This window comes from Rattus norvegicus, chromosome 7, assembly GCF_036323735.1.
Source record: "Rattus norvegicus strain BN/NHsdMcwi chromosome 7, GRCr8, whole genome shotgun sequence".
Lineage (NCBI taxonomy): Eukaryota > Metazoa > Chordata > Mammalia > Rodentia > Muridae > Rattus > Rattus norvegicus.
In genome coordinates, this window is record NC_086025.1 from 35840112 (window position 1) to 35867055 (window position 26944).

The 26944-nt window shown below is 43.1% G+C and overlaps 1 protein-coding gene across 5 annotated transcripts in view; it reads left to right on the forward strand.

Moving 5' to 3' along the window:
• Nucleotides 1-26944, forward strand: part of Poc1b (POC1 centriolar protein B) — a 101811-nt gene that overhangs the window by 29351 nt on the left and 45516 nt on the right. For all 5 annotated transcript variants that reach the window (XM_063262850.1, XM_063262849.1, XM_039080110.2 and 2 more), the window contains 5 exons: nucleotides 12516-12623; nucleotides 12750-12865; nucleotides 22347-22480; nucleotides 24645-24713; nucleotides 25559-25711. In XM_063262850.1, coding sequence (XP_063118920.1) covers nucleotides 12516-12623; nucleotides 12750-12865; nucleotides 22347-22480; nucleotides 24645-24713; nucleotides 25559-25711 — 580 coding nt within the window. The remainder of the gene's footprint in view (nucleotides 1-12515; nucleotides 12624-12749; nucleotides 12866-22346; nucleotides 22481-24644; nucleotides 24714-25558; nucleotides 25712-26944) is intronic.

The window sequence follows — 26944 nt, forward strand, 5'->3', positions numbered from 1 at the left end:
TAAAATTTCTTCACAGATTATGCTATCATAGAGCAGTGGTTCTCAACCTTCCTAATGCTGAAACCTTTTAATACAGTTCCTCATGTTGTGGTGACGCCACCAACCATAAAATTAGTTTTGTTGCTACTTCATAACTAATTTTGCTACGTTCTGAGTCATAATATAAATATCTAATATGCAAGATATCTGATACATGACCTCCGTGAAAGACTTAGTCAGACCTCAAAGGGGACATGACCCACAGGTTGGGAACCAGTGATACAGAGTATTGAGAGACTGGAGAGAAAGCTCAGTGGTAGAAAAATGTATTGCTTCTGCAGAAGATCCTACTTCAGTATGTTATGCCAATGTTGGGATGGCTTACAAGTGCTTTTACCTCTAGCTCTAAAGGATCTGATACCCTCTTCTGGCCTCCACAGGCATCTGCATTCATGTATACAAATCACACACACACACACACACACACACACACACACACACACACACACACACACACGTATGTCCATGTATACATGCACACAGAACAAGGGAGAGAGGGAGCCTGAGAAGACTTAAAATTTTTTGTTGCAGTGATTTTCTAACTAGAAGTTTACCTAGAATAAATACTCTTGTACTAAAAGGTGTTGCTGGGTGCGATGGCACAGCCCTGTAATCTGATCGGAGTCAAAGTTTCAGACCATCCTATGATCCATAGTGAATTCGGGGTACAGGCTACATAGTGAGATCCTGTCTCAAAAGCAAACAACTAATAACAATACCAGCACCACATTTTTAAAAAGAAAATAGTTATATCGAGAAGTTAAAAATAACCAACTTTTCCCAGTTCCCAATCTTAAAAACTAGTGAAGCTTAGTTTTTCATCTAGCCATTAAAATAGGAATATATTCAAGTTATAGCATAAAACTATGTTCAGATGGAGATGGCAATATTCAGAATCCACAATTATAATTGACCTGTGCCTGAACAAAGATAAAAGAATCCATTCTGCACAAAATGTTATCTGTGATTGTGATAAGATTCAGTTCCTCAAGTTTTGTTTATGTATCTTCATTTAAAATATGTATTAATAAAGCCATGATTTTAAACATATTTAGGTAAGAGATACTAACTCTTGAAAAAGAATTTTTTCAAGATTTAGTCATAGCCTTCTAATTTCTGATACATATTGTCTTACTTAGGGTCTTATTGCTGTGAATAGACACCATGACCAACGGGTGTAAGTTTTATAAAGGACAACATTTAATCAGGGCTGGCTTACAGGTTCAGAGGGTCAGTCCATTATCATCAAGGTGGGAGCATGACAGAATCCAGGCAGGCATGGTGCAGGAGGAGCTGAGAGTTCTACATCTTCACCTGAAGCCAGGTACAATCTGAGCATCCCCAGGCAGCTAGGTGGAGGGTCTCCAAGCCCACCCCACAGTGACACCCTTCCTCCAACAAGGCCACGCCTTCTAATAGTGCCCCTCCCTGGGCCAAGCATATGCAAACCATCACATATATAAAGTAACTTAGGGTTCTACACGGTATGTATCCACAGTAAGGAAAGTAAGTAGAGGTTAGGAGTGGGAGAAGATTTCCAACATCGCTACTTTCTAGCAGTGATTCAGCAGTAAAGGAGTCCTTTAATTTTCAATTGTTGTTGCTATTCTGTGTACTCATTTGAGCTTATGAATTGGAAGCTAAAATAAATATGTCTATGTGCATTTGTGTGTGGTGTATGCACGTCTATGTATGTGTTCTTGTGTGCCTCTGTATGCCAAAGGTTCATATTCACCGTCTTCCTCTATTGCTCTCTGCCTTCCTTTTTTGAGACAAAGTCTCTCACTGAACCTGGAACTCACCAAGTCAGCAAGACTAGCTGGCCAGTGAGCTTTTGTGATCCTTCCCAATCTGTGGCTGTTAGGATGAAAATGGCCCCAGAGCCCCATAAGAAGTGGCACTATTGAACTAGACTATGCGGGGAGGGTGGCAATGGGGGGAGGTTTGGGAGGGGAACACCCACAAGGAAGGGGAGGGGGGAGGGTGATGTCTGTCCGGAAACCGGGAAAGGGAATAACACTTGAAATGTATATAAGAAATACTCAAGATAATAAAAAAATAAAATAAAATAAAATAAAATAAAAAAAAAAAGAAGTGGCACTATTAGGAGGGGTGGCCTTGCTAGAGAAATGTCTCAGTTCTTTTGTCTGCTTGCTGCCTGTGGATCCAGATGTAGAATGCTCACCTCCTCCAGCACCGTGTCTACCTGCATGCTGCCATGCTTCCTGACATCATGGTGATAGACTAAAGCGCCAAAGCTGTCAGCTAGCCCTAGTTAAGTGCTCTCCTTTATAAAATTCCTGTGCTCATAATGTCTCTTCATAGCAGTAAAAGCCTACCTAAGATACCCGTCTCCAGGGTTACAGAGCAAGTAAGCACTTTAGCAGCTGGGCCATCTCCCTAGTCCCAAATGGTGTGTGGCGGCGGGGGGGGGGGGGGGGGGGGGCAGGTATGTTGGGGGATGGGTGTGGGGTGGGGAGTGGGGGGGTGGGGGGTGTAGGGATGTGGGGTGTGGGTGGGTGTGGGGGGCTTTGGGGGGGCTGTGGGGGGGAGTGGTGGGATGTCTCCAGTAAATATTTAGATGCTTCTTGACTTTTGATAGGCTTGTGTCATTATAAACCCACCATAAATCAGAAGTATTACGTTGGAAATACGTGTAGTATACCTAGTCCTCTGGACACCCTTATCAGAGAACACACTGTAGTCTCCCTTGTTTCCCCTGGGTCGGCTGGCTCATTGAGAGTCACTGCTCCTTGCACTGCCCAGCACTGACATGGTATTGTGTCTTCTTTCACAAGCCCGAGTAAGATGGAAATTTGAGATACTGTTCTCACCAAACACATAATGTGTGTCCAGTCTTTGTACTGTTGGGGAAAAATGTATCACTGTTATCATTGTTCATGCGCACAGTTCCATGGCATTGGGTACAGTCAACATTTTTGTACAATGAATTGAAAATATTTTAACCATCAGCTCTCATTGACTATATATAACATTAAATTTGTCATGATTCTTTATTTTTTGCTTTCCTAGGTACTCACTGGGGAGTATTCAGTGAAGCATATGTAGGGTTAGAATGGTGGGGTAGATTTCTCTTACATTAATCGGGAAAGAAGACATAAAACTCTTACTGAGGTGTAGTGCGAATGGGAATGTGTTCCCCTGTAAGTCTGCGTCCTGGGGAGCTACATAGTTTGGGGGAGTGATGAGGAGGTGGCAAGGAAGTAGACAGTTTGAAGGATACATAATAGGTCCGTGGGGGGGTGGGGGGTGAGGTGTGTGTGTTGGGTGTGTGTGTGTGTATGTGTATGTGTGGGGGGGTATGTGTGTGTATGTGGGGGGGTGTATGTGTGTGGGGTATGTGTGTGTATGTAGGGTGTGTGTGTTGGGTGTGTGTGTGTGTATGTGTATGTGTGTGGGGTATGTGTGTGTATGTAGGGTGTGTGTGTTGGGTGTGTGTGTGTGTATGTGTATGTGTGGGGGGTATGTGTGTGTATGTGGGGTGTGTGTGGGGGGGGGGCGGGTGTGTATGTGTATGTGTGTGAACTGATTCTGTTTTCATATAACACATATTGATTATGAGTCCCCTCCCACTGCTCCTCTCAGTCCCTCCCCACTCTTCTCCCACCCGGATCCACTTCCTGTCTGTCTCTGTTAGGAAACAACCAGGCATTTAAGGAGTTATAATAAAATAAATAACAAATTGGAATATGACAAAACAACCACATAAGAAAACGAGTCGAAGAAAATGCATATAGATGTAGACACACACTCATACACTCAGGAATCCCATACAAAACCAAAACTGGAAGCCTTAGTATGTGTGCCAAGGACCTGTAAAGTCAGAGAGGGGAAAAACCCTCCAACAGCGCCATTGGGTTTGTTTTGTGTTGACCATCTGTTATTGAGCATGGAACCTACCCTTACGAGTGATTTGTTTCCCCAGCAAGACTCTATTGGAGAAAAGTATTCATTGCAAGTGGCTATCAGTTGGAGATAGCTTCTGGGTGAGGGATTTGGGGGTGTATGTCCACTAGCTTCTGGGTGAGGGATTGGGGTGTATGTCCACTAGCTTCTGGGTGAGGGATTTGGGGGTGTATGTCCACTAGCTTCTGGGTGAGGGATTTGGGGGTGTATGTCCACTAGCTTCTGGGTGAGGGATTGGGGTGTATGTCCACTAGCTTCTGGGTGAGGGATTTGGGGGTGTATGTCCACTAGCTTCTGGGTGAGGGATTGGGGTGTATGTCCACTTGTACTATCAGCTCTCAGACTCCATCAGGTGCAGACCTGTGCAGGCACTGTGCATACTAACAGAGTCTGAGTTCATATGTGTGTGATCCCTGTTGTGTCTAAAAGACTGATTCCTTGGTGTCCTTCTTCCTCTCTGGCTCTCAGACTCTTTCTGCCTCCTTTTCCACAGAGTTCCTGTGCCCTGAGGCAAGGGATTATAGGCATTCCTTTCAGGGTTGAGTGCTCCAACGTCTTTCACTCCCTGCTTATTGTCTGCTTATTGCTGTGGATCTCTTATTTGTTCCCATCGGCCACAGGACGGCATTTCTCTGATGCAAGACACAGACCTATGAGCACAGCAGAACGTCCTTAAGGGTCATTTTATTGATTCCTTTAGTAGAACAGTAGTAGTTGGTCTTACCCTGGCCTATAGTCCCAGGCTCTCGACCACCCAAGCAAAGTAGGTATGGGTTAACTCTGTGAGTTAAGTGGACCTTAACTCAAAATCTAAGTGTGATTCTGACTTAGCTGTTCAGACCCTTTTAGAGTCTCCATTGAAAAGTCAGCTGTTATCCTACTAGTTCTCATCTTATTTGTAATTTGGTAGTTTTCCCTTGCAGCTTTTAACCTTCTTTCTTCTTTTCTATAGGTTTAGTGTTTTATTTATTACACGCCAAGAGGGCTTTCTTTTCTGATCCAGTTTATTTCGTATCTGTATGCTCCCTTTACCTTCTAGGCAGCTCCTTCTTTAGGTTAAAGACATTTTCTTTTATGATTTTGTTGAAAATATTTTCTGGGCTATTGACCTGGCTTTCTTCTCTTTCCTCTGTTCCTGATTTTTGTAGATTGTGTGCTTTGATAGTGTTCCCAAGCTCCTAGTTATTTCGCCTCAGGAATTTTTTTAGATTTAATGTTTTCTTTGCCTGGGATTTCCATTTCTTCTATCTTTTCAATGACTGACATTCTCTCTTCCATTTCTCATTGTTAGTCAGGCTTGCCTCTGAGCTTCCTGTTTAAGTTCTTAAAATTTTCATTTCCAGTTTTTCCTCAGTTTGAGTTTCCTTTACTGATTCTATTTCTACCTGAAGGTCTTAAACTATTTTCTTCATGTGACTTTTCATGGATTTCTTCAATAAATTTCTTTATTTCTTGCTTAAGGACCTCTAACATATTCATAAAAGCTATTTTAAAATCTTTTTTTTCAGGGCATACTGTAGTAGACTTGCTGGGCTTCAGGGGAAACATATTGTCCTGACTATTAATGTTTTTATGCTGGCCTCAGGGCATCTGGATTTCGGATGATATTTGGTACGTGCTGCTATCTGGTCTTGTTTTTATTAGGTGGGTATTCAGTACCTTGGTTTCTGTTGTCCTTTCTAATTCTTAGACTGTGGTAGCTGTAGGTTGCCTGGTATGGAATGCTTCTGAGATCCTTTCAGGTATGGCCACTGGGCTTGCGTCTGAGTAGAATGCATTTCCTGGTATTGGGAGCTGACACCTAGAGATTGAGATGGGCTAGAAGGTGGGGTCTGGGGGAGTTCTACCGGAGGGAAGAAAGCAGAGTGTGTCACCAGAATGTGCTTAGTCCCCTGGGAATGGGGGCAGAGAGGGAGGGGAGGCTACAGCTGATGGTCTGCCACAGGGCTAGGGATAAGTCTGGGGTGAGTTTGGAGGGAGAGAGGCGCATCTGATGCTTGCCTGCCTGCTTTCTGGTTGGAATGGTGGCCAGCTGTTGGGTCCCATGGAGAGCCTGCAGAGGGTAGAGGCTGAGACTAAGGAAGGGGGCAGTGAGGGAGACTGTAGGAGAAGATCTGAGTGATCTGCTGGAGATGGTGACAGAGAGGAAGACCACAGCAGGTGACCTGCTGCAGAGCTGGGGATGAGACTGGGGCATTAGATTAGAAGGAAAGAAGGGAGTGGAGGCCTGAATGATCACCTCTGCGGTTCCCCAGCCCCCAATTGCTTTGTTAAATGAGGTTTAAAAAATTACAAGTAGGGCATTGGGACAGCTTGTGAGGAAGAGCAAGACCCTAAGAGAAGATGCTGCAGTGCCAGGAAGATCTCACTGATGCAGAAGAAGAGACAGTCCTGGGACTTCCCGTCAGCAAGCAAGATGTCAGACTTTGGCCCACAGCCCATGTAAAGCCACCAAACACTTTGAGGGGGAAAGTGACCCACTTTAATTTACATTTCAAGTTCACTTCTGTCGCTCATAGACCATGAGAGAGCAAAGTGCCAGATGCAGGTGGAGGAGACGTTAATAATGAAGGGCAAGGAAGGATGGGAAGAACTAGAAATCAGCCATGGGACAGATAACTCAGGAAGGGAAACAGCGCTGAGTTCAGTGCTGCAGGTGCTGTCCGGGTGCTCAGAGCGGATGCCCTGAAGACAGTCGTATTTGTAGTAATCACACATGTAAGCGGTAAAATGACGCAGCAATGAATGACTGTGTGATACCACACTTAATCTCCTTATACCAGCTTTGCTTGGCTTCTGTTTCTCGAGAGTTACAGGGATGAATTCTACTGATATAGCCAACAGATGGCTTCTCTTCTTGCCACTTAAGGGGACATAAACATTTCTTTGTTCCCCTGGCCTTCACCCTCAGAATGTAAGCATAAAACCTATCAAAAAGAAGTCTGACATTAGTAGTTGGCAATGCATCCGTGAGAGTTTTGGATCTCATTGTTAGCTAAACTCACTACACTAAGAGAAAACTCCATCCCTTATGTAGTGACTTTCATGGAGTTACATAGCTGGGGGGGGGGGGGGTGTTGGGGAAACATGGAATTTGCCCTGGAATCGGGCTGTAGTGGGCACTTCATTATTTTGGGTGCCTTCCTTCTCCTACTCCTGCTAGGGACATGTTGCTTATCAGTCAAGAAACAGTACCCCCATATTGTTTGATCTTCGAGCATTAAATGCTGAGAGTTTTTTTTTTTTTTTTTTTATTAACTTGAGTATTTCTTATATACATTTCGAGTGTTATTCCCTTTCCCGGTATCCGGGCAAACATCCCCCTTCCCCCTCCCCTTCCTTATGTGTGTTCCCCTCCCAACCCTCCCCCCATTGCCGCCCTCCCCCCAACAGTCTAGTTCACTGGGGGTTCAGTCTTAGCAGGACCCAGGGCTTCCCCTTCCACTGGTGCTCTTACTAGGATATTCATTGCTACCTATGAGGTCAGAGTCCAGGGTCAGTCCATGTATAGTCTTTAGGTAGTGGCTTAGTCCCTGGAAGCTCTGGTTGCTTGGCATTGTTGTACATATGGGGTCTCGAGCCCCTTCAAGCTCTTCCAGTTCTTTCTCTGATTCCTTCAACGGGGGTCCTATTCTCAGTTCAGTGGTTTGCTGCTGGCATTCGCCTCTGTATTTGCTGTATTCTGGCTGTGTCTCTCAGGAGCGATCTACATCCGGCTCCTGTCGGCCTGCACTTCTTTGCTTCATCCATCTTGTCTAATTGGGTGGCTGTATATGTATGGGCCACATGTGGGGCAGGCTCTGAATGGGTGTTCCTTCTGTGTCTGTTTTAATCTTTGCCTCTCTATTTCCTGCCAAGGGTATTCTTGTTCCCCTTTTAAAGAAGGAGTGAAGCATTCACATTTTGATCATCCGTCTTGAGTTTCCTTTGTTCTAGGGATCTAGGGTAATTCAAGCATTTGGGCTAATAGCCACTTATCAATGAGTGCATACCATGTATGTCTTTCTGTGAGTGGGTTAGCTCACTCAGGATGATATTTTCCAGTTCCAACCATTTGCCTACGAATTTCATAAACTCGTTGTTTTTGATAGCTGAGTAATATTCCATTGTGTAGATGTACCACATTTTCTGTATCCATTCCCTGAGAGGTGGTTTTATTAAAAAATATATGGACTAAGAAGAAGCAAAGGAGGGCCATAGCTCAGTGCAGCAAAGGAGGCTGTAGCTCAGTGATCGAGTACTTGTCTAGCATGCATTGCCTCCCCTCCCCCACGCCAAAATAGGAAGAAAGAAAACCTGAATATGAATGTGGACATACAACTTTATATAGGTGCGGACTCCATAGATTCCAAGTCACAGTGTTCTTGGTATTTCATTGGGGATACTCTCAAAGACCTGTAAGGCAGCTTTGCTTGAAAAAAATGTTTCAATGTCTTCATTCTTTTTGTGTGTCATTAAGGGATTCAACAGTAATTTGGGGTGGACTTGTCATGTGCTGTTCCGAGAACCCATTAGTCACCACTGACTAATTCCTGGACTCTTAAAAGCTGGTTGGGTAGAACTAAACTGAGAATTGGCAACCTTTTAGTGCTCAGTATAAACTCTAGATACTCCTAACATTTTAAAAATTAACAGTCCTGCTAGATAGTGTTTGACCCTTGACAATAAAAGTCCTAACTTTTCCTCATGGAAGTCAAGACAAAGAGAAACCTGTCTTTTGGGTGCTAACTTTTTTTTTTATTTTGATGTCTCTAATTAATGTACAACTCAACATGCCCATGTCCAGCCTCTCAAAGGAGGGGCATGTGCAGGAATCAAAGTGAGAAGGGAGGGGAAAGAAAGGCTCCTTCCCCACAGCACGGGCTGCCCAGCCTCCAACTGCCCTTTCCACTAACCCGAGGTGCACAACCTCTTCCTGTCTTCCGTACCAGGGAGCTATTCTCAGACCGAGTGAGCCTCCTGCTTAGCCTGAGCTTTTGCTACTCAAGAGAACCTGCTGCTTCTTACTGGCATGTCTCTTTAAACCCCATTTCTTTCCTGCTTCTGGTGGCACAATTTTTGTTGTTGTTATTGTTGTTGTTGTTGTTACTGCTGTTAAAAAAAATATTGATGGCAGGATCTACAGTTCTATTATTTGGGAAAGCTTTAAGAGAGGACTCTTACCTCACCTCTAACTACATTCCTGATGTCCGGGGCAGCCCAGTGCCAATGACAGTCTTTGAGTGACTCCAGGGATGATTGTTCTCCTCAAGAGGCATCACAAGGAAGGAGACTGTGCTTGTTCTACTTAACTGCCAGTAGCAACCAAGGGCAGTACGTGTAATTGTTCTTTGTACTCATTTTTATCGAGGTTTCCTGTATGCATGTAATATGTTTTGATCAAATCTGAACCTCATCCCCTTCCTTCCAATTTTGCCCCTAACCCCCAACATAGATATTTAGTGAAAGGATCATCTATGTCACAAGAACAGTCCCTTATGTTACCCTTCCATTTTAAAACTTTGGGTAGGGCCAGGAAGTCACTCAGTGCTCAGTACACAAGTATGAGGGCCTGAGTGATTTCCAGCACCCATGTGAAAGCCAGATGCACACCTGTAATCCCAGCGCTGAATAGGAGGAACTGGGGGTCCCTGGGGCTGATTAGCCCGACAGTTCCTACTCGGATGGCCTGGTAGGCTCTGCGTTACAGAGTCCAACACATTCCTAGTCCAAAGTACCAGAACCCTTGACTATTCCTCCAAAACGTCAACATGGTACGCCCCTCCTAGTACCAAACTCTGTTAGTTACTTTTCTACTGTTGTGATAAAAAACCCCATGACCAAGGCTACTCACAGAAGGAGTTCAGATATACAGATGCATAATGCTAAGACTCCATGATGGCAAGGAGGGCTTTGCAGCAGGCAAAAGATGTGGCAGCTACAGCAGCAGACTGAGAGCTCACATTTGAACAGGCTAAAGCAGAGAGAGCTAGTTGGAAATAGCATGAGTCTTAAAGCCCACCATGCATCCTCCAGCAAGCCCATACCTACTAAACAGCCCTAAATAGCACCGCCAACTGGTGATCAGGTAAATACATGAGGCTGTAAATTTGAGTTTTGAATTTTGAAATTTCAAATTTTTTCATTCAAACCACCATACTCCTTTGTGTGCCTCAGTTTACTCCCTGCATGTGGAGGCAAGCAATAATACCTGTTTTTATGGGATTGTTCTGAATATTACATTAGTTTCCATAAGTGAAGTGTTAAAAACCATTCTATGATATATGGGCTCAATAAACATTGATAAGGTAATGTTGTAAAATAGTGGTAGGTTTGATCAATAATGTAAACAAGATGTAGTTGAGTGAAAGAGTGCCTGTTTAGCACACACAAAGCCCAGGGTTTGATCTCTAGCACCACAGTAATAACAATGATGATGATGATGATGATGATGATGATGATGATGATGATGATGATGATAATAATAATAATAAAATACAATAATTTGAAGTTGGATTATTTCAGTTGACTAAATGTTCTATCGTTACTTCCTCAAAATGTTAGGAATAATTCCATCTCTTAAAAAATATTTTTGCTACTTAAGATTCTCATGTTTAGTAATTTTTCAAAAATAAGGCTTATTAAGAAATAGAGTAGCTGGGTATGGTACACACCATTAGTCCCAGCATTCTAGAGACAGAGACAGGCGAACCTCTGTGAGTTCAGGGCCAGCCTGGTCTACATAGGGTTCTATGGCAGCCAGGATACATAGTGAGATCTTGTCTCAGCAGCAGGAGGAGGAGAAAGCAGTGTAATTGATTCCTTGGAAGTCTGCATTTAATTGAAAAGTTTATTTCCATAAAGGTAATGGGTAAAGTTTTTCTCCCAAGTCCATGATGAGTTTTGGGGTTAGGGTTTTTTTGTTTTTGGTGGGGGAATTGGGAGGATTTTTGGTTTTTTTAATTTAAGTTCCTAATTTTAATACTGTTCTCCATATTTGAATCCTTCTCATGTATTTTCTGGATGAAAAGATTAGTAAAATATTACTTGTCATTTTAAAATTATAGGAAACTCCTAAGAAAGGAAGATTTTTCTTCTTGAAGGATTTTCATGCACAATAAGAGCTCACACAGAGTTTTTATGACATTTCTGGATGTCTTTTGTTTCTACATGATGAACTCAGAAGTGCAGTATTCAACTTTGAGTCATGAAGAGTCCTTTTAGGTCTCAATAATAAGTTAGGAGGCTGGAGAGGTGGCTCAGCAGTTAAAAGCTCTGGCTGCTCTTCTAGAGGACCTGGGTTCAATTCCCGGCACCCACATGGCAGTTCACAACTGTCTGTAAGTTCAGTTCCCGGGCTTCTGACACACAGGCAAAAATAGTAAGTTAGGTGTGCAGAGAAAACAAAACCTTTAATTACACTCCACACAAAACTGAAAACAGAAATCTGGACTCTGGGTTGCAGGGAAACGTCACATAAACACACTCATAATCACCCGTCAGTAGGCTATTTTGTCCTTTCTGGCCTTTGCTGCTCCTGCAATATAACTAGTGAACAAGCTGTCTGTAGTTTCCTGACTATTTAAACTTCATCTTCTGTTTGGTTTTCAGCCCTTCTGACTTTAAAAGGCAATTAGCATTACAAACAGAATGAATGGGGAAATCAGTTGTGCAAGAAACACTGGGCAGGATGTCTGGCCTGCCGGCCTGCACCACCACCATCACCACCACCACCACTCTGGGCTGGGCATTCTGGTGATAGACTGGAGCAGGAAAGAGCCAGCTGTTCTGAGTGACGTGTCCTGCTTCTAGTCTAAGTCCCGGAAGCCTCTGGCCTTGGGAATTAGGTCGATGCCATGTAAACTTTTCTTAACCCACCAGCCGGTTTTGTTTTGTTTTTAATAAATTAAAAAGAGGGGCTGGAGAGGTGGCTCAGTGGTTAAGAGCACTGACTGCTCTTCCAGAGGTCCTGAGTTCAAATCCCAGCAACCACATGGTGGCTCGCAACCATCTGCAACACAATCTGATTCCCTCTCCTGGTGTGTTTGAGGAGAGTGACAGGGTACTCACTTATATAAAATAAATAAAATCTTTAAAAAAAAATAAATTAAAAAGAAAAAAAAAAGCTCCACTGTCAGGTTGGTGGGATGAGTAGGAAAAAAATCTCTTTGGTTTTTGGTAGAAATAAATCTCTTGAATGATGGTAGAAAATAAAAATCTAAATTAAAAATAAACAAGAAACAGAAGAAATAGAGGGCTTATTAAAATACAAGGTATTAGCTTGGAAGGAGTGCAGACAGAGCTGCATCAAAACCTCCAGGAGAGCCTCAGAACTCAGTTATTTAACAGAAACAGAAACAAGCAAACAAAGGCGCATCGTTTACATAGCGTGTTTTGTCTTTCAAGAGTCTCATGGTTTGTCATGGTGGTGCTTAGCTGCGAAGAGATCAGTTGCAGTGTTGACTCTTCTATGTAGTTCCCGCAGTGTGCTGACAGTGGCCTCTGGTACCTCATCCGTGTAGCCTGACTTGTGTGTGATGTGCTCTCATCTAGAATCTTCTGCGTTCTAGATTTTCACCCGACGGGAGATTGATCGTGTCATGTAGTGAGGATAAAACTATTAAAATCTGGGACACTACAAGCAAGCAGTGTGTTAATAACTTCTCGGACTCCGTAGGGTAAGTCCATCGATGTACATCGATATGGGTCTGTTCCCTAAGGAGATATTTCATTATAAACAATTCACACTTTAAAACCAAGGTAAAGAGATTGACATGTCAAGCTGTCATATTCTTTCTTCCTAGATTTGCAAATTTTGTGGACTTTAGCCCTAATGGTACATGCATAGCTTCAGCGGGTTCTGATCACGCTGTGAGAATCTGGGATATAAGAATGAACAGATTACTTCAACACTATCAAGGTAACGGTCCCCCGACCAGAGGGAAGTTGCACTGTTGAATGGCTGCTGTGGGAAAGGCCTGTGGGGGTCATAGGCTGCCTTGACCTGGCTAGAGAGCAGAATAGGTGACTCCCATCAACAGAAGAAACAAGAGGAGGAAGAAAGGGAGAAAGACTTTTTATTTTATTTTACATCTTAGTGAAAAGCAGAGAGAGCAAATGTATTCAGTGTGGCCATGTTGAGGAGTAGAACAGATAAATGACCAGTTACCCCCACATCTGTCTTGGCATGGTGACAAGAGCTTCCGTACCTTAAGTAGAGGAAGCAGTGAGGCAGGGTGCAAGGATGTGTGCACATTTCAGCAGCCTTGGCCGGGGTTTTCTTATCACCGTCTTGGTTCTGACTCTATAAAGTAGGTTGGGAAAGTCCTTTATGCTCCATTGCTACGGGATGAGTCTGCTTCCCACACTCAGGTCATTTCTACCCCATCGTGAAGCCTACCTTTCATGAGTTATTATCGTCATCTGGGGGATTGGTCTGTCCTGAGAGGTTCTGTTTTTCCAGGGATCTAGGTGACTACAGGTTTAGGACATATGTGTGTTCGTGTGTGTGTGTGTGTGTGTGTGTGTGTGTGTGTGTTGTGGCCCAGGGTGTGTGTGTGTGTGTATGGGTGTGTGGGTGTGTGGGTGTGTGGGTGTGGGTGTGTGTGTTGTGGCCCAGGGTTGGACATTTTAGCAAAATCAGCTTCTAAGTGCCCATTTAGTTTTCCATGTGCTTAGGTATTGCTCAACCTTGTGGGAATTAGTGTGTCTGCCAGTCTGGCTTTGTAGGTGTTCGTAGCTCAGTAATAAACTAGCACTGGAGAAGAGAGTGAGCTGTAATGCAATGACTGGGGCATCTACAGGAAATGAGCCAGATGCTTGTGTCTGAGCATTGAAATCCCAATGTAAAGTAAAATGAAATGCTAGGATCCAAAGCCAAAATGAGTCTAATTAAATCAGTTCCGTAGGGAGTCTCTTCCCTGCTGATCGCTCTGGATAGGATTACTAAGAATGACTCTAGTGGAATGGAGGGGGTGCCAGGCAACCACGTACTTCTCTATAATCCCTTGGCTTTAGTTGCTTTTGGAAAGGCTCATACAAGTGGCTTAATTTTGGTTGTTCACTTTGAGAGGTCTTTGTATATAGCTTAGGCTAGCCCCAATCATGACCCTGCTGCCTTGTCATCCCAAGTGCTAGGACTCTAAGTATGTACCACCATGCTTTACTTTGACTCTGAAGACACCCCCCCCATTGTCTATGAGCATTTTTTTCTGAAGGTATAGCTGATTAATCATCTAGTAATTTGATCTTAACTGTCCCTCATCACTGGAATGAGAGGTGTCCCCATTGATCTGATCTGATCCTGTATCACATTGGAGACGGGAGATACCATATGACACGGAGCCCATATCAAAGAGACTCCCTAAATGTCTTCCTCTTTGGGGCCAAATTCAAGCATAGAAGGTCCTTAGGGTAGAACACATTCTTAAGTTTTATTCTATCTGTCCTGTGGGTGATAACCTAGCACCTTGAAATTGCTTAAGACATATATTGTTAGAAGCTGTATTTATGCAAAATATTAGTAGACAACAATCAAAGAATGTACAAGAAAAATTTAAATCACTACCAACAAGAGTAAATATTTAAAGAGATGTGGAATTCAAAAATAAGTACATATTGGGGTCATTTTTCCTGAGTTTGATTCTAAGTGCTTTGGACAAGGATCAAAACCAAAGGAACCAAAAGTCTTAGACCATGCATATTTGGAATTTCGCAAGAAGCTGAAAAATTGAGGCCGGAGCCATGGCTCAGTGGTTAAGACTTGCTGACCTTTGGGGGGGTCTGGGTCAGGTGCTAACACCCACATGGCACTCACAACTAGATCCCAGCGGACCTAGTACCCTCTTCTGACATTCTGCTCCATACATACATAAAGTATAACACTTTACACAGAAAACTTTAAAATACATAAATAAATCTTTTTATTCAAAAGGGAATCAAACAACTGGCAAAATGGCCTCAGTAATTTCATTGCGGTCAATATCATGATTGCCAGTGTTGTGGTCATCAAGCCATCCTAATTCTCCTCTCAGAAATACATGTAAATTTGTTTCCATTGAAGGAATGGTATGTTTATCAGTAATGGGATACTTTTATATACAAGTTCCATTTAATTTTGTCTTTTTGTAAGTAATTTTTTGAGATTATAATAAAGTTACATTAATTCCCCCTTCCCTTTCCTGCCCCTAAACCCAAACTTTCCCACAAAATTTCCACCTCATCCCACCCCACCCTTCTCGTCTTTTAAACTCATGGCTTGTGTGTTCGTCCCTAAAATCATAAATACAACCTGCTCGGTCTGTATAATGCTACTTGTATGAATACAGCACAGCCCCTCCCTAAGGCTCCGAGATCATTGCAGAGAAGGAGTGGAAAGATTCAGACTGAGAGGATGGGGAGTTTGCTGGGAAATTGTGTCTCCTAGAAACATCCCATGAGTCTCACCAACATGGCAGCCTAAACCTGACCTGAACACATACAACTCCGACATGCTGACAGGACGAGGAAAAGCTACAATAAGAACTGCGGGCAACCAAGGAGTGGGAGAAACAGTCTCCCCTGGAAAGGGCACACCAACTGGTCGTCTAATACCATGGTCAGCCCAGAAAAATGCATGCACAAGTCATTTTGTCTTTTAGTAGTAAATAGATGTTTCCTAACTAAAGTAGACGGGCTTGTCTGGAAATGTGCCCCTGGAGTGCCCGTCGCCTGAATTACTCCTCTGCTTGCTGGGTATAACATGAGGCATTCTAGCTGATGTGCATAGAAATGATTGACGAGACACAGCTGGGAACCCGTGAATACAGGCCTGCAAATTCGTATCGCTGACAGTATCGGAGGCGATGGTGGAGACAGCTCAGTGGATGAGGCACTTGCTGTGCAAACGTGAGGACCTGAGTTCAGATCCCCACAACTCATTAAAGCTGCATGCGGCCACACACATACATAACCCCAGTTCTCTGTGCTCAGAGATGGAGAATCCCGCCCCTGTTAACCAGTCAGTCCAGCCAAAATGATACGCCATAGTTCAGAGGAAAAATGTCTTTCAAAAATAACATGGAGAGTGGTAGAGGAAGACTGGCCATTTGAAGTCAACCTCTGGCCTGCCATACTCACCTAGAGACCACACACACACACACACACACACACACACACACAGAGAGAGAGAGAGAGAGAGAGAGAGAGAGAGAGAGAGTGTTCAGCTTAATGGAGCGTCTCTTAAGATTGACATTCTAAGCCTGGGGGTGGTGCACACCCTTAATCCCACCAGCTAGGAAAGAGGCAGACAGATCTCTGAGTTCTAGACCAGCCTCATCTAACAGAGTCTGTCCTAGGACATTCAGGACTCTACAGAGTAGCCCTGTCTCAACAAAAGAGAACGTCTAGGAAGTTTATACATTCGAGGAGCATAAACATATTCTATGTACCAAGGATCCCATAACCGCTAGCACCACAGCTACACATTTCATGAATAGTTTCTTCTCTACTTTTGAAGCAAAAATTTGAAATTCTTGACTTAGTAAGATAATAGATCTTTAGGCAAAAGGTAAAATTTTAGGTTGTTTACAAATTTGGGGCCCAGTGCTAATGGCACACAGAGATTTATGTTCCAATGTTGATGTACGTCTAATACATTAAAAAAAAACTGTTTACTTGCTCAAGCCCAACAGATTATCATTTAAAGGAGCAGATATTGGTCACTTTGCATGTTTTTAAGTCTGCAGTTTTCACATACACTGTTAAAATTCTACCCTGTACCCTATCCATTTCCAGACACAGACATTTAAGATACAAAATACAACAGGATTGCTTTTAAATGGTAGTTTGTAAAGCAATCACGTTGAGGGCTTTAACTGTTACTCTTAACTGAACCTTGAGTTTATTAAGACAGTTTAAGTATTCAGCAAGAAGTCCTGTGATCTAAATGAAATGCATCTTTGTCCTGTATTTCAATTCTTTTAAATGCTACTAAGAGCAGAACAGCATTTCTCTTCTGTTCTGTTTTGTTTTTAAGACTCACTGCTTTGGATGCAGTGGATTTGGGTCAGTTCTTTAACCTTTGACCTTAAGAAATACTTTTATATTTTGAAACACCTTTTCCAAGGCTCTTTGAAGTTAGATAATTGGATTTTTTAGTACAGAGAACTAAACTGAGGGCTGTGTAACTCTACCACATTTTCAGTCCAAAAAAGTTACTTAATAGAATAAAATACCTATTTCTTTAATGGTTTTTTTTATTGATATGGTATATAAATTCTTTTGTATTTCCTGGATATAGAATTCCATGTATTAATTGAAATTTTAACTCTTAATAATCTTTTCTCAACAAAGATTCGAGAAGAAAGCAATCTTCATCTATTTCTCTGTACATTGGCAGTCTTAGTGTGTGAATTTTTTTCTTTATGATAACTTTTTATTGATTCTTTCTGAGTTTCACATCATGTACCCTAGTCTCCCGCATCTTCCCACCCCTTCATATCTACCTTTTGCAGCTTCCTCCCCAAAATAAAAAGCACAAACAACAAACACAAAGCATAGAAAACATCTCACCGTGGAGGCTGTAGCAGATCGAAGTGTGTCCCACAGTGTATCCCACAGTGTGTCCGTCTGTCCACACATCTTCACTTGCAAATGCTCTTTGCAATGAGTCATGGGTCTGGTTTGAGATTTCTGGTTTCTGTGACATCATCAGTATTGGTTCCTCATCAGGTCTCCTCCCAGTTATCCTGTTGTTGTCCTGTGTCATGGCAATCCTGCAGCTTTGGAACAGCAGGACTGGCCCTTTCACTGGTCCCAACCTTTCAAAGATGATGTAAATTTTAGGGCGGGCCATTTCAGAGCCTGGATCTGGGCCTGAGTGTCTGCTGAGCTGGTCAGCCCAGCAGCTCTCCCTTCACACCCCCAGGGCCAGGTCTCCAGCCCTGCTCTGGCTAGACTAATCCTGCAGCTGGCAGGAGGCAGGACCAGTTCTGCTCTCATGCCCGTGGGCAGGGTCACCCATACCCACACCTCCAGGGTCAGCTCCACTGTGCTGCCCAGTCAGTGTTCAGGGCTTACTCTCCCAAGTTCTGCAGCCTTCGAGGGGCTGGGCCAGCTGTCCTGCTCTCACACCCTCCAGACTGACCCACCCATGCCTTCACCATCAGGACCAGCTCCACTATGTTGCCCAGGCAAGGTGCAGGACCCGCTCTTTAGTTCCATAGCCAGTGAGGAAGAAGGCCTAACTCCTGAATACTGAAGGTGCAAATGGGGAGGGAAGGACATCACCTCCACACCCATCGTGTGTGGCCTTTTTGTTTTGTTTTGTTTTTGTGCAGAATGTGAAGTGGCCATAGGCTTGCTACTCACATTCAGGAACCCAAAAGCAGATGAAGTTTTGTTCCTGTTTTCTTAATACTCATCTGACTGGAGGCCCATCTTGATATCCAAAGCAAGGATAGATACTAAGCAAAAGTTTTGGACTAGTAAGGTGTAATGTTTAATTCTGATTCCTTCTAAGAGTGTCACCAGTGAGCTAGTGGCCCCAACACCAAGGAGTAGTTCAAGGTTAGCACCTCTCAGTTGAACTGTTGGGGTCCTTCCAAGCAAAGAATGGGCTTTGTGGTTTCCTATGAGACCCCAGGACAGCATATGACCTGACACCTCATTAAGATTCTAGTGTCTCAAAGCAGGCCAGAGGAAGCACTGTTCTCTTCCATTTAATCAGTTTCTAGCTGTACTGTTACAATGACCATCCAGTTTTTAGTCCCCATCAAGCAGTTATCCTAGACTCTAATAAAGATTAAAGAGAACAATTTATATGATTCATCGTGCAATCTTAGATAAACCACCAAAGTTACAAAAGACAAATGGGAATAGTCCCTAAGAGTTCCGAGATAGCACAAACTTTGTATTCCATGGATATACAAACTACCGTGAGATATCCCGGACACTGCTACTTCTCTGCATTCCTTATATCCACTCCCTACAGTTACTAACACACAATTAAAGAACTCATCCACCCCTGGCATATGGGGGACATGCCCTGGCAAATCCCCAAATGCTTTAAAGACCCCATAGTGGCTCAGAGGACAAGGAACATCAGAATTTAAACTAGCTCAGAAAGGACTCGGAGAGCTCACAGGAGTCTCCAGACTGAGAGGGAAAAAGAAGGGCAGGGCTCAGGTGCCCGAGACTGGAAGAGCGGAAAGCTTGGCGTCCCGGCTGAAGGCGCCCAGCTCTCCTTTCTCCACCAAATCTGAGCAGAAAGCAGCAGAGCACAGCCAAAGTGGAGATAAAAGAAAAGTTCCTGAAATGAAAGTGTTTCAGCAGCTGTGTGGAACCACCAGCCTCTCCTCTCCATCCAGGCTTGGCTTGCGTGAATGGCTGATGCCAAAAAGCCGTCTTTGATCCTGGTTCAGCTTGACAAAGTTGTACCGAGAGATTTTAGCATAAAAGTTTTGGCCCTGGCAGCTCCTAGTGGCTCAGCTTGGCCACACATCCCCAGTGTGCCAATTAACAGAGGAAGAATGCTAAAAGGCTGAGTGACCACACTGGGGGGGGACAGGTAAAGGGGTCCCATGCCCTCTACCCCATCCATCTTTTTAAAGGGACGCAGAGCTGACGTGGGGACTGTAAAAGCCAGAGTTACTGTGGGAGTTTTCAGGCTTTGGTTGCCTGCACTGTGTGAGAATGGGAAGTTACTATAAGCCCAAATGGAGAGGGATAACTGACGAGGAGGAAAGGTTGCTTCTGGGTGGGTTCACGGAACTGAAAGAGATGGCAATGGTTTTCTTGCTTTCTGTTAGAAATATATTAAAACCACGTTGTTCCACATGAAAACAATATCAATCACTTCTTTCATGTATTCCACGATTTCTGTGTAGCAAATAAATTAGTAAATCCATACACTATTGCTAATAGGAATCATTAGTTCCTTCATTTTAAAGATGAGAAAATTGACAGAACCAGTAAGACTCTGCGACTACATAGTGTGTAAACACATACTCTTTTTTTTTTTCTTTTTTTTTTTTTTTTTATTATCTTGAGTATTTCTTATATACATTTCAAGTGTTATTCCCTTTCCCGGTTTCCGGACAGACATCACCCTCCCCCCTCCCCTTCCTTGTGGGTGTTCCCCTCCCAAACCTCCCCCCATTGCCACCCTCCCCGCATAGTCTAGTTCACTGGGGGTTCAGTCTTAGCAGGACCCAGGGCTTCCCCTTCCACTGGTGCTCTTACTAGGATATTCATTGCTACCTATGGGGACAGAGTCCAGGGTCAGTCCATGTATAGTCTTTAGGTAGTGGCTTAGTCCCTGGAAGCTCTGGTTGCTTGGCATTGTTGTACATATGGGGTCTCGAGCACCTTCAAGCTCTTCCAGTTCTTTCTCTGATTCCTTCAACGGGGGACCTATTCTTAGTTCAGTGGTTTGCTGCTGGCATTCGCCTCTGTATTTGCTGTATTCTGGCTGTGTCTCTCAGGAGCGATCTACATCCGGCTCCTGTCGGTCTGCACTTCTTTGCTTCATCCATCTTGTCTAATTGGGTGGCTGTATATGTATGAGCCACCTGTGGGGCAGGCTCTGAATGGGTGTTCCTTCAGTCTCTGTTTTAATCTTTGCCTCTCCCTTCCCTGCCAAGGGTATTCTTTTTCCTCATTTAAAGAAGGAGTGAAGCATTCACATTTTGATCATCCGTCTTGAGTTTCCTTTGTTCTAGGGATCTAGGGTAATTCAAGCATTTGGGCTATTAGCCACTTATCAATGAGTGCATACCATGTATGTCTTTCTGTGAGTGGGTTAGCTCACTCAGGATGATATTTTCCAGTTCCAACCATTTGCCTACGAATTTCATAAACTCGTTGTTTTTGATAGCTGAGTAATATTCCATTGGGTAGATGTACCACATTTTCTGTATCCATTCCTCTGTTGAAGGGCATCTGGGTTCTTTCCAGTTTCTGGCTATTATAAATAAGGCTGCGATGAACATAGTGGAGCACGTGTCTCTTTTATATGTTGAGGCATCTTTTGGGTATATGCCCAAGAGAGGTATGGCTGGATCCTCAGGCAGTTCAATGTCCAATTTTCTGAGGAACCTCCAGACTGATTTCCAGAATGGTTTTACCAGTCTGCAATCCCACCAACAATGGAGGAGTGTTCCTCTTTCTCCACATCCTCGCCAGCATCTGCTGTCACCTGAGTTTTTGATCTTAGCCATTCTCACTGGTGTGAGGTGAAATCTCAGGGTTGTTTTGATTTGCATTTCCCTTATGACTAAAGATGTTGAACATTTCTTTAGGTGTTTCTCAGCCATTCGGCATTCCTCAGCTGTGAATTCTTTGTTCAGCTCTGAACCCCATTTTTTAATAGGGTTATTTGTTTCCCTGCGGTCTAACTTCTTGAGTTCTTTGTATATTTTGGATATAAGGCCTCTATCTGTTATAGGATTGGTAAAGATCTTTTCCCAATCTGTTGGTTGTCGTTTTGTCCTAACCACAGTGTCCTTTGCCTTACAGAAGCTTTGCAGTTTTATGAGATCCCATTTGTCGATTCTTGATCTTAGAGCATAAGCCATTGGTGTTTTGTTCAGGAAATTTTTTCCAGTGCCCATGTGTTCCAGATGCTTCCCTAGTTTTTCTTCTATTAGTTTGAGTGTGTCTGGTTTGATGTGGAGGTCCTTGATCCACTTGGACTTAAGCTTTGTACAGGGTGATAAGCATGGATCGATCTGCATTCTTCTACATGTTGCCCTCCAGTTGAACCAGCACCATTTGCTGAAAATGCTATCTTTTTTCCATTGGATGGTTTTGGCTCCTTTGTCAAAAATCAAGTGACCATAGGTGAAACACATACTCTTTAACCATTGTGCTGTACTGCCTCCTGCTGGAAAGATAGTGGCCAGACATGAATCCTCATGAGACCAGGACCGTCCTTCACATGTGCCTCCACACTCACACCTCCTAATCCCAGTTGCTCTTTAAATTCCGTTTACGGCTAAATTAGAGAGGTTATATAAGCAGATCATAATCAACTATTAATTATTTTGGTACTATAGCCAAAAGCTTTATAGTTGTGTTCCCAGGAAGATTCTCTTTATGTGATGCGTTAGCATTGCTGAAGTGATTCCGTCTCATCAGCTGGAAGCCGGATGCATGCGATGTCAGAATGCGACGTCACTTGCTTTGGCGAACCATACTAACTTTGCTGTTAGGGAAGATACTACCTCTGACTGATTCTTGTTTTCAGGTTAATACTGCTGACAAAGAAAAGGACGTGCTTGAACTGAAGAGTTATTCTGTGAAAAAAGTTAGTGGGGTCAGAAAGATAGCCAATTATGTCAAATTATAGCTATGACATTAAAGGTCCCTTGCCATAAAGAAACCATTGTTTTCTGACTTTGTGTTTATTTTCTATAACTTAGTTCACAGCTGCGGTGTGAACTGTCTGTCCTTCCATCCTTCGGGTAACAGCCTTGTCACTGCCTCGTCTGACGGAACAGTTAAGATTCTGGATCTCGTAGAGGGAAGACTCATATACACACTTCAAGGACATACGGTATCAATACTGAGATTTCTCTTTCCTAAGGGAGATACATTTTAATGTGTACCTCTGCCTTTGTCATTTTTACAGTCATATACATCTGCTGCTACTCCTGTAGTTTGATTTTTTTTACTTCTGTTTTTAATCTCTAGAAGCAATTCTTAAAAATATTATTTATTGCAACTCTTCAAGACCAATGACTTTAGCTATTCATTAAGAAAATACTACTGCAGTCCCAGTAGAGGTCCAATTGCTTGGACGCAGGTGGATACTTCCTATCTTTCCCCTCATGTCTATGCTGGTTTTCCTCTGGTAATTCTTGTGCAGAGACTCATCCATTGTCACCTAAACCAAGGCCATCACACCTGGCTCATTCCAAACATTATTTCTAGCACACCCATTTGGCTTCCAGATGGTCTGTCTTAACAAACTCACTGGAAGGGAAGGTGAGGTTTGGTCCTCATGTTCCTTATTCTTCTGTCTCATTTCTCATCAGCTTAGAACCAAGGGAAAGGAGATTGGTACGCTTTCAGTCTGTAGACTTGTCTTCTCCTGCGGGTAAATGTTCAGACTTGTAAACTTTTTAGAACAAATTCTTTGTTCACACCTTAGGTGCCACTGGGAATTTTCTTTTGGGCTGAGTTCAAGCTCTTCGTATGAAAAAAATAGAATGGGCTTTGTGGCCTCTCTTCCTGTCTGCTCTGCTTGTCCCATGGCAGGGTTAGGGCGAAGCACGACCAGGTCAGTCCCACATAAGTTTAGGGCAACTAAATGCAGTCACTAACAATGACCAAGGCCTGAGATATCAAGTAGTGCTACATAATTAAGAAAAAGGTAGAACAGTATTTAGGAAAAACATTTAGCAGCCCATTGAAAAACACGGCACATAGATTTCCGTCTAGAGGTTAAGGTGCTTGTGAAATTACAACAACCTAAGTCAATAACAGGGGACGCTGGTTACGTTGGCTGTGAGGAGGAACCCTGACAAGTACCCAGAGAGAGGAAGGGCTTATTTCTGTTACAGTTCCAGACAGGGTACAGTCTACCATGGTAGGGGGGGCATGTAGCATAAACACGAGGCGAGCCTTTCACAAGGCATTAGTTGTCTGGAAGCAGAAACAGAGACAGAGAGAGAGAGAAAGAGAGAACTGATGGAGAAATGGAGGGAGGGACAGAGACACAGACATGGAGAGAGACTGAGAGACAAGAGACAGAAAGAGGAGAGGAGAGAGAACCGGCTGTGGGACCAGGTTATAAAACTGTGCAGCACATGCAGAGTGACGTCCATCCCCCAGCAATGCTCCACTCGTGAAGTCCCGTGTCTTTGTAGAAAGCACTACCAACTGGGTGTGAAATGTTCAAATATAGAAAGTGTGTGGAGGACATTTCATATGCAGGGTCTACTTGAATAAACAAAATGTTTTCTCCAAAACTTTGTATGTCCATCTAAGCGTATGCTAAAAATGAACAAATGTTGCTATTTCAAGATGAGAAATAATTTCTTATATACTGGTGGACTGATAGGTTATGTACCTTGGTCCGGCAAAGTACGGATATCCAACTTCCCAGGCATTGTCTCATTCTAAGTGTCTTTATCTCTGAGAACTTCAGTAAGTTCCCCCAGGGGCCTGCAACTATTCTGTGGTGTGCCAGTTGCTCACCCCCATGGTCATAATGCTGGTTTGTTTTGTGGGGTTTTTTTTGTTTTTTTGTTTTGTTTTGTTTTGTTTTTTACTCGAAGCTCTCCTCCTGTGTCCTGCTCCTAAACTTTCAGTGGCTCCTTGTAGCCTGTTCCTGAAGAGTGGAGCCTGTTATGGCAGTAAATGACCTGTATTTGTGTGACCTCAGTGCCATGTTGACTGCTCAGTTAACATTAGTAATTGGTTAAATACAAGCCAGGAAGCTAGAGAAGGTTTTAACAAACTCTTACCAGCTTACACCTGAGCAAGCTTTCCTTGAAAGGAGAAAAGGCCATTCCTCATCCTGCTCATTGTCTCTCACTTGCCTTCTCACATACGTGGGTCGGCTCTCCTTTAGTTCTCAGCCACCAGTCCTTGTTAGTGGCTGGGTATGTCCATTAGACTCTAGTCACTGCATAGGTAGCAGAGGGGGCACTCGTCCTGTTGGCCACAAGGGAACAGCTCTCAATACTTTTCTCTTTACCTCCCTCGTTTTTTAGGGGCCCGTCTTTACTGTTTCATTCTCCAAGGATGGAGAGTTATTCACATCCGGTGGTGCAGATGCACAGGTTAGTATGCCTCGGGTGTGAGCGCATGACCTGATTTGTATAAAGAAGGCTTTGGCCTTACAAGGACACTCACCACTAGCTAGTTTGTGTTTGTTGGGGTGATTACCAGTGGTTTTTTATGTTAACTAGTGACAGGTCTGTTACCACATAGCTGAAATTGTTCCAGTTGAATAGTTTTAAGAATTCTGCAATATTGTCTCTTGCTATGTTTTATACTAAATACTACATTTAGTTGACACTGAATGCCCCATTTCAGTGTCGTTTCACCTGAGTCAGTGCCTAGGATTTTGTCTGTACATTTTGTCTCCTCAAATACTGAGCCTCCTGAGGCAAATCTGTGTTTACATAAGATAACCAAAAGTCACTCATAGCCACATTATTAAATACAGTGAATGGTCAAGTCAAAGCATAGTATGTGGCTTTGGTGAGAAGCAAGGAGAAATATTTGAGTTTATAAAGTATTACCTAATAAGAATTTTGGGTTTTTGGTTTAGTTGGACTTGGGTTTGAGGGATATTGTGAGTCAAGATCTCACTATGTTATCACTAACTGGCCTGGAACTCCCTGTGCAGACGAGGCTGGCTTCAAACATACAATGTTCCATCTGCCTCTGCTTCTCAAGTGAACGTCCTGCCACTTCCAGCTCAAAATAGGAATTTCAGGTTGGGCATAAAGGCGTTTCAGGATGCTACCTCTCCTCCCCTCCATGCTTGAAATGTTGACGACAGTGATAGGCATGTCTCTCTACACACAGCCACTCTGACTGTTCAGGGCAGTTCTGGACTTTGAGTTTTTTTTAAAGTCAGTGCTGCAAGTCAGTAACTTCCACACTCTTGACTCTACAGGTCTTAGTATGGAGGACCAGCTTCAATCAAGTGCACTATCGAGATCCTAGTAAACGAAACCTCAAAAGACTGCACCTTGAGGCCTCCCCACACCTTCTTGACATCTACCCACGAACACCACATGGCCATGAAGACAAAAGGGAGACGATTGAAGTATGTTGTGTGCATGTCTCCTACATTTTTTATGGTCATCGTAGGGCTGTCGGTGAGCCCTGTGCTTAAAATTACACTGATGTATATAAAACCAGGACCTGGGGGCTGGGGATTTGGCTCAGTGGTAGAGCGCTTACCTAGGAAGCGCAAGGCCCTGGGTTCGGTCCCCAGCTCCGAAAAAAAGAACCAAAAAAAAAAAAAAAAAACAAAAAAAAAAAACAAAAAACCAGGACCTGCACCTAAACGGCAGTGCTTAGAGAAAGTCTGTTTTCCACCAATAAAATAAAGCCACTGGTGCAGAAGTGTGTACTATGTGAATATCGCTTAGATTCACTTCTAGACGGCTTGGAAATAGAACTAAAAGTTATGTTGACAGTAATAGAAAAGAGAAATTGAATCCAAGGCTGCAGAGGGAGTTTGCTTCCTAGCCAGTCACTTTAGGAAAGTTATTTGATGGTGATCACGAGAGCGGAACCAAAAGGCAAATGTTTTTATAACAACTATTAAAACATGTTTCCAGAGACCTTTACAGCCAAACAAACAAGTGCAAATGCCCCATGAACGTTTTTAAAAAGTATTTACTATTACATGTATTAATTGAAACTATTTTACTGCTTGTGTGTGTGTGTGTGTGTGTGTGTGTGTGTGTGTGTGTGTGTGTGTGTGTGTGTGTGGTGGAAAGAGAGAACTGATTGCCACACGTTTTCCTCTGACTTAAACACAAGCATACACATAGGCGTGCGCACACACACACACACACACACACACACACACACACACCTACCTCTTCCTAAATGAATAATTTTTTAATAGTTTATTTTTCTGGGAATGGTTATTAGAGTCTCAACAACAATCCTCCTGCCTCAGAGGATTGCAGGCACAAGCACTATTGGGGTCTTTTTATAATTATCCATTGAATGGAAGACTTTTGGGGATGAGTTCCTTTATTTCAGTCCATCAGTTTGTTTCCTCCCTTCATTTAGCTTAGTCCTTAGCTTGTGTTAGACTCTTAGTCTGCCTTGTATGATTCTTTTTAAGTCTGCTTCTGTTCCGAGAGCTAATGTCATAAATCACTATTTTCCTGCTCAGTTGAGGTTGCTTTTTTGTCATTACAGAGCTTTGATTTTAGAGTTTATTTTGCTTTCTCCTTTTTCTTTTTTACCCATTAATTTATTTATTCACTCATTTCATATCTCGATCATTATATTTCTTGTTTTGTTTTTTGAGATGAGG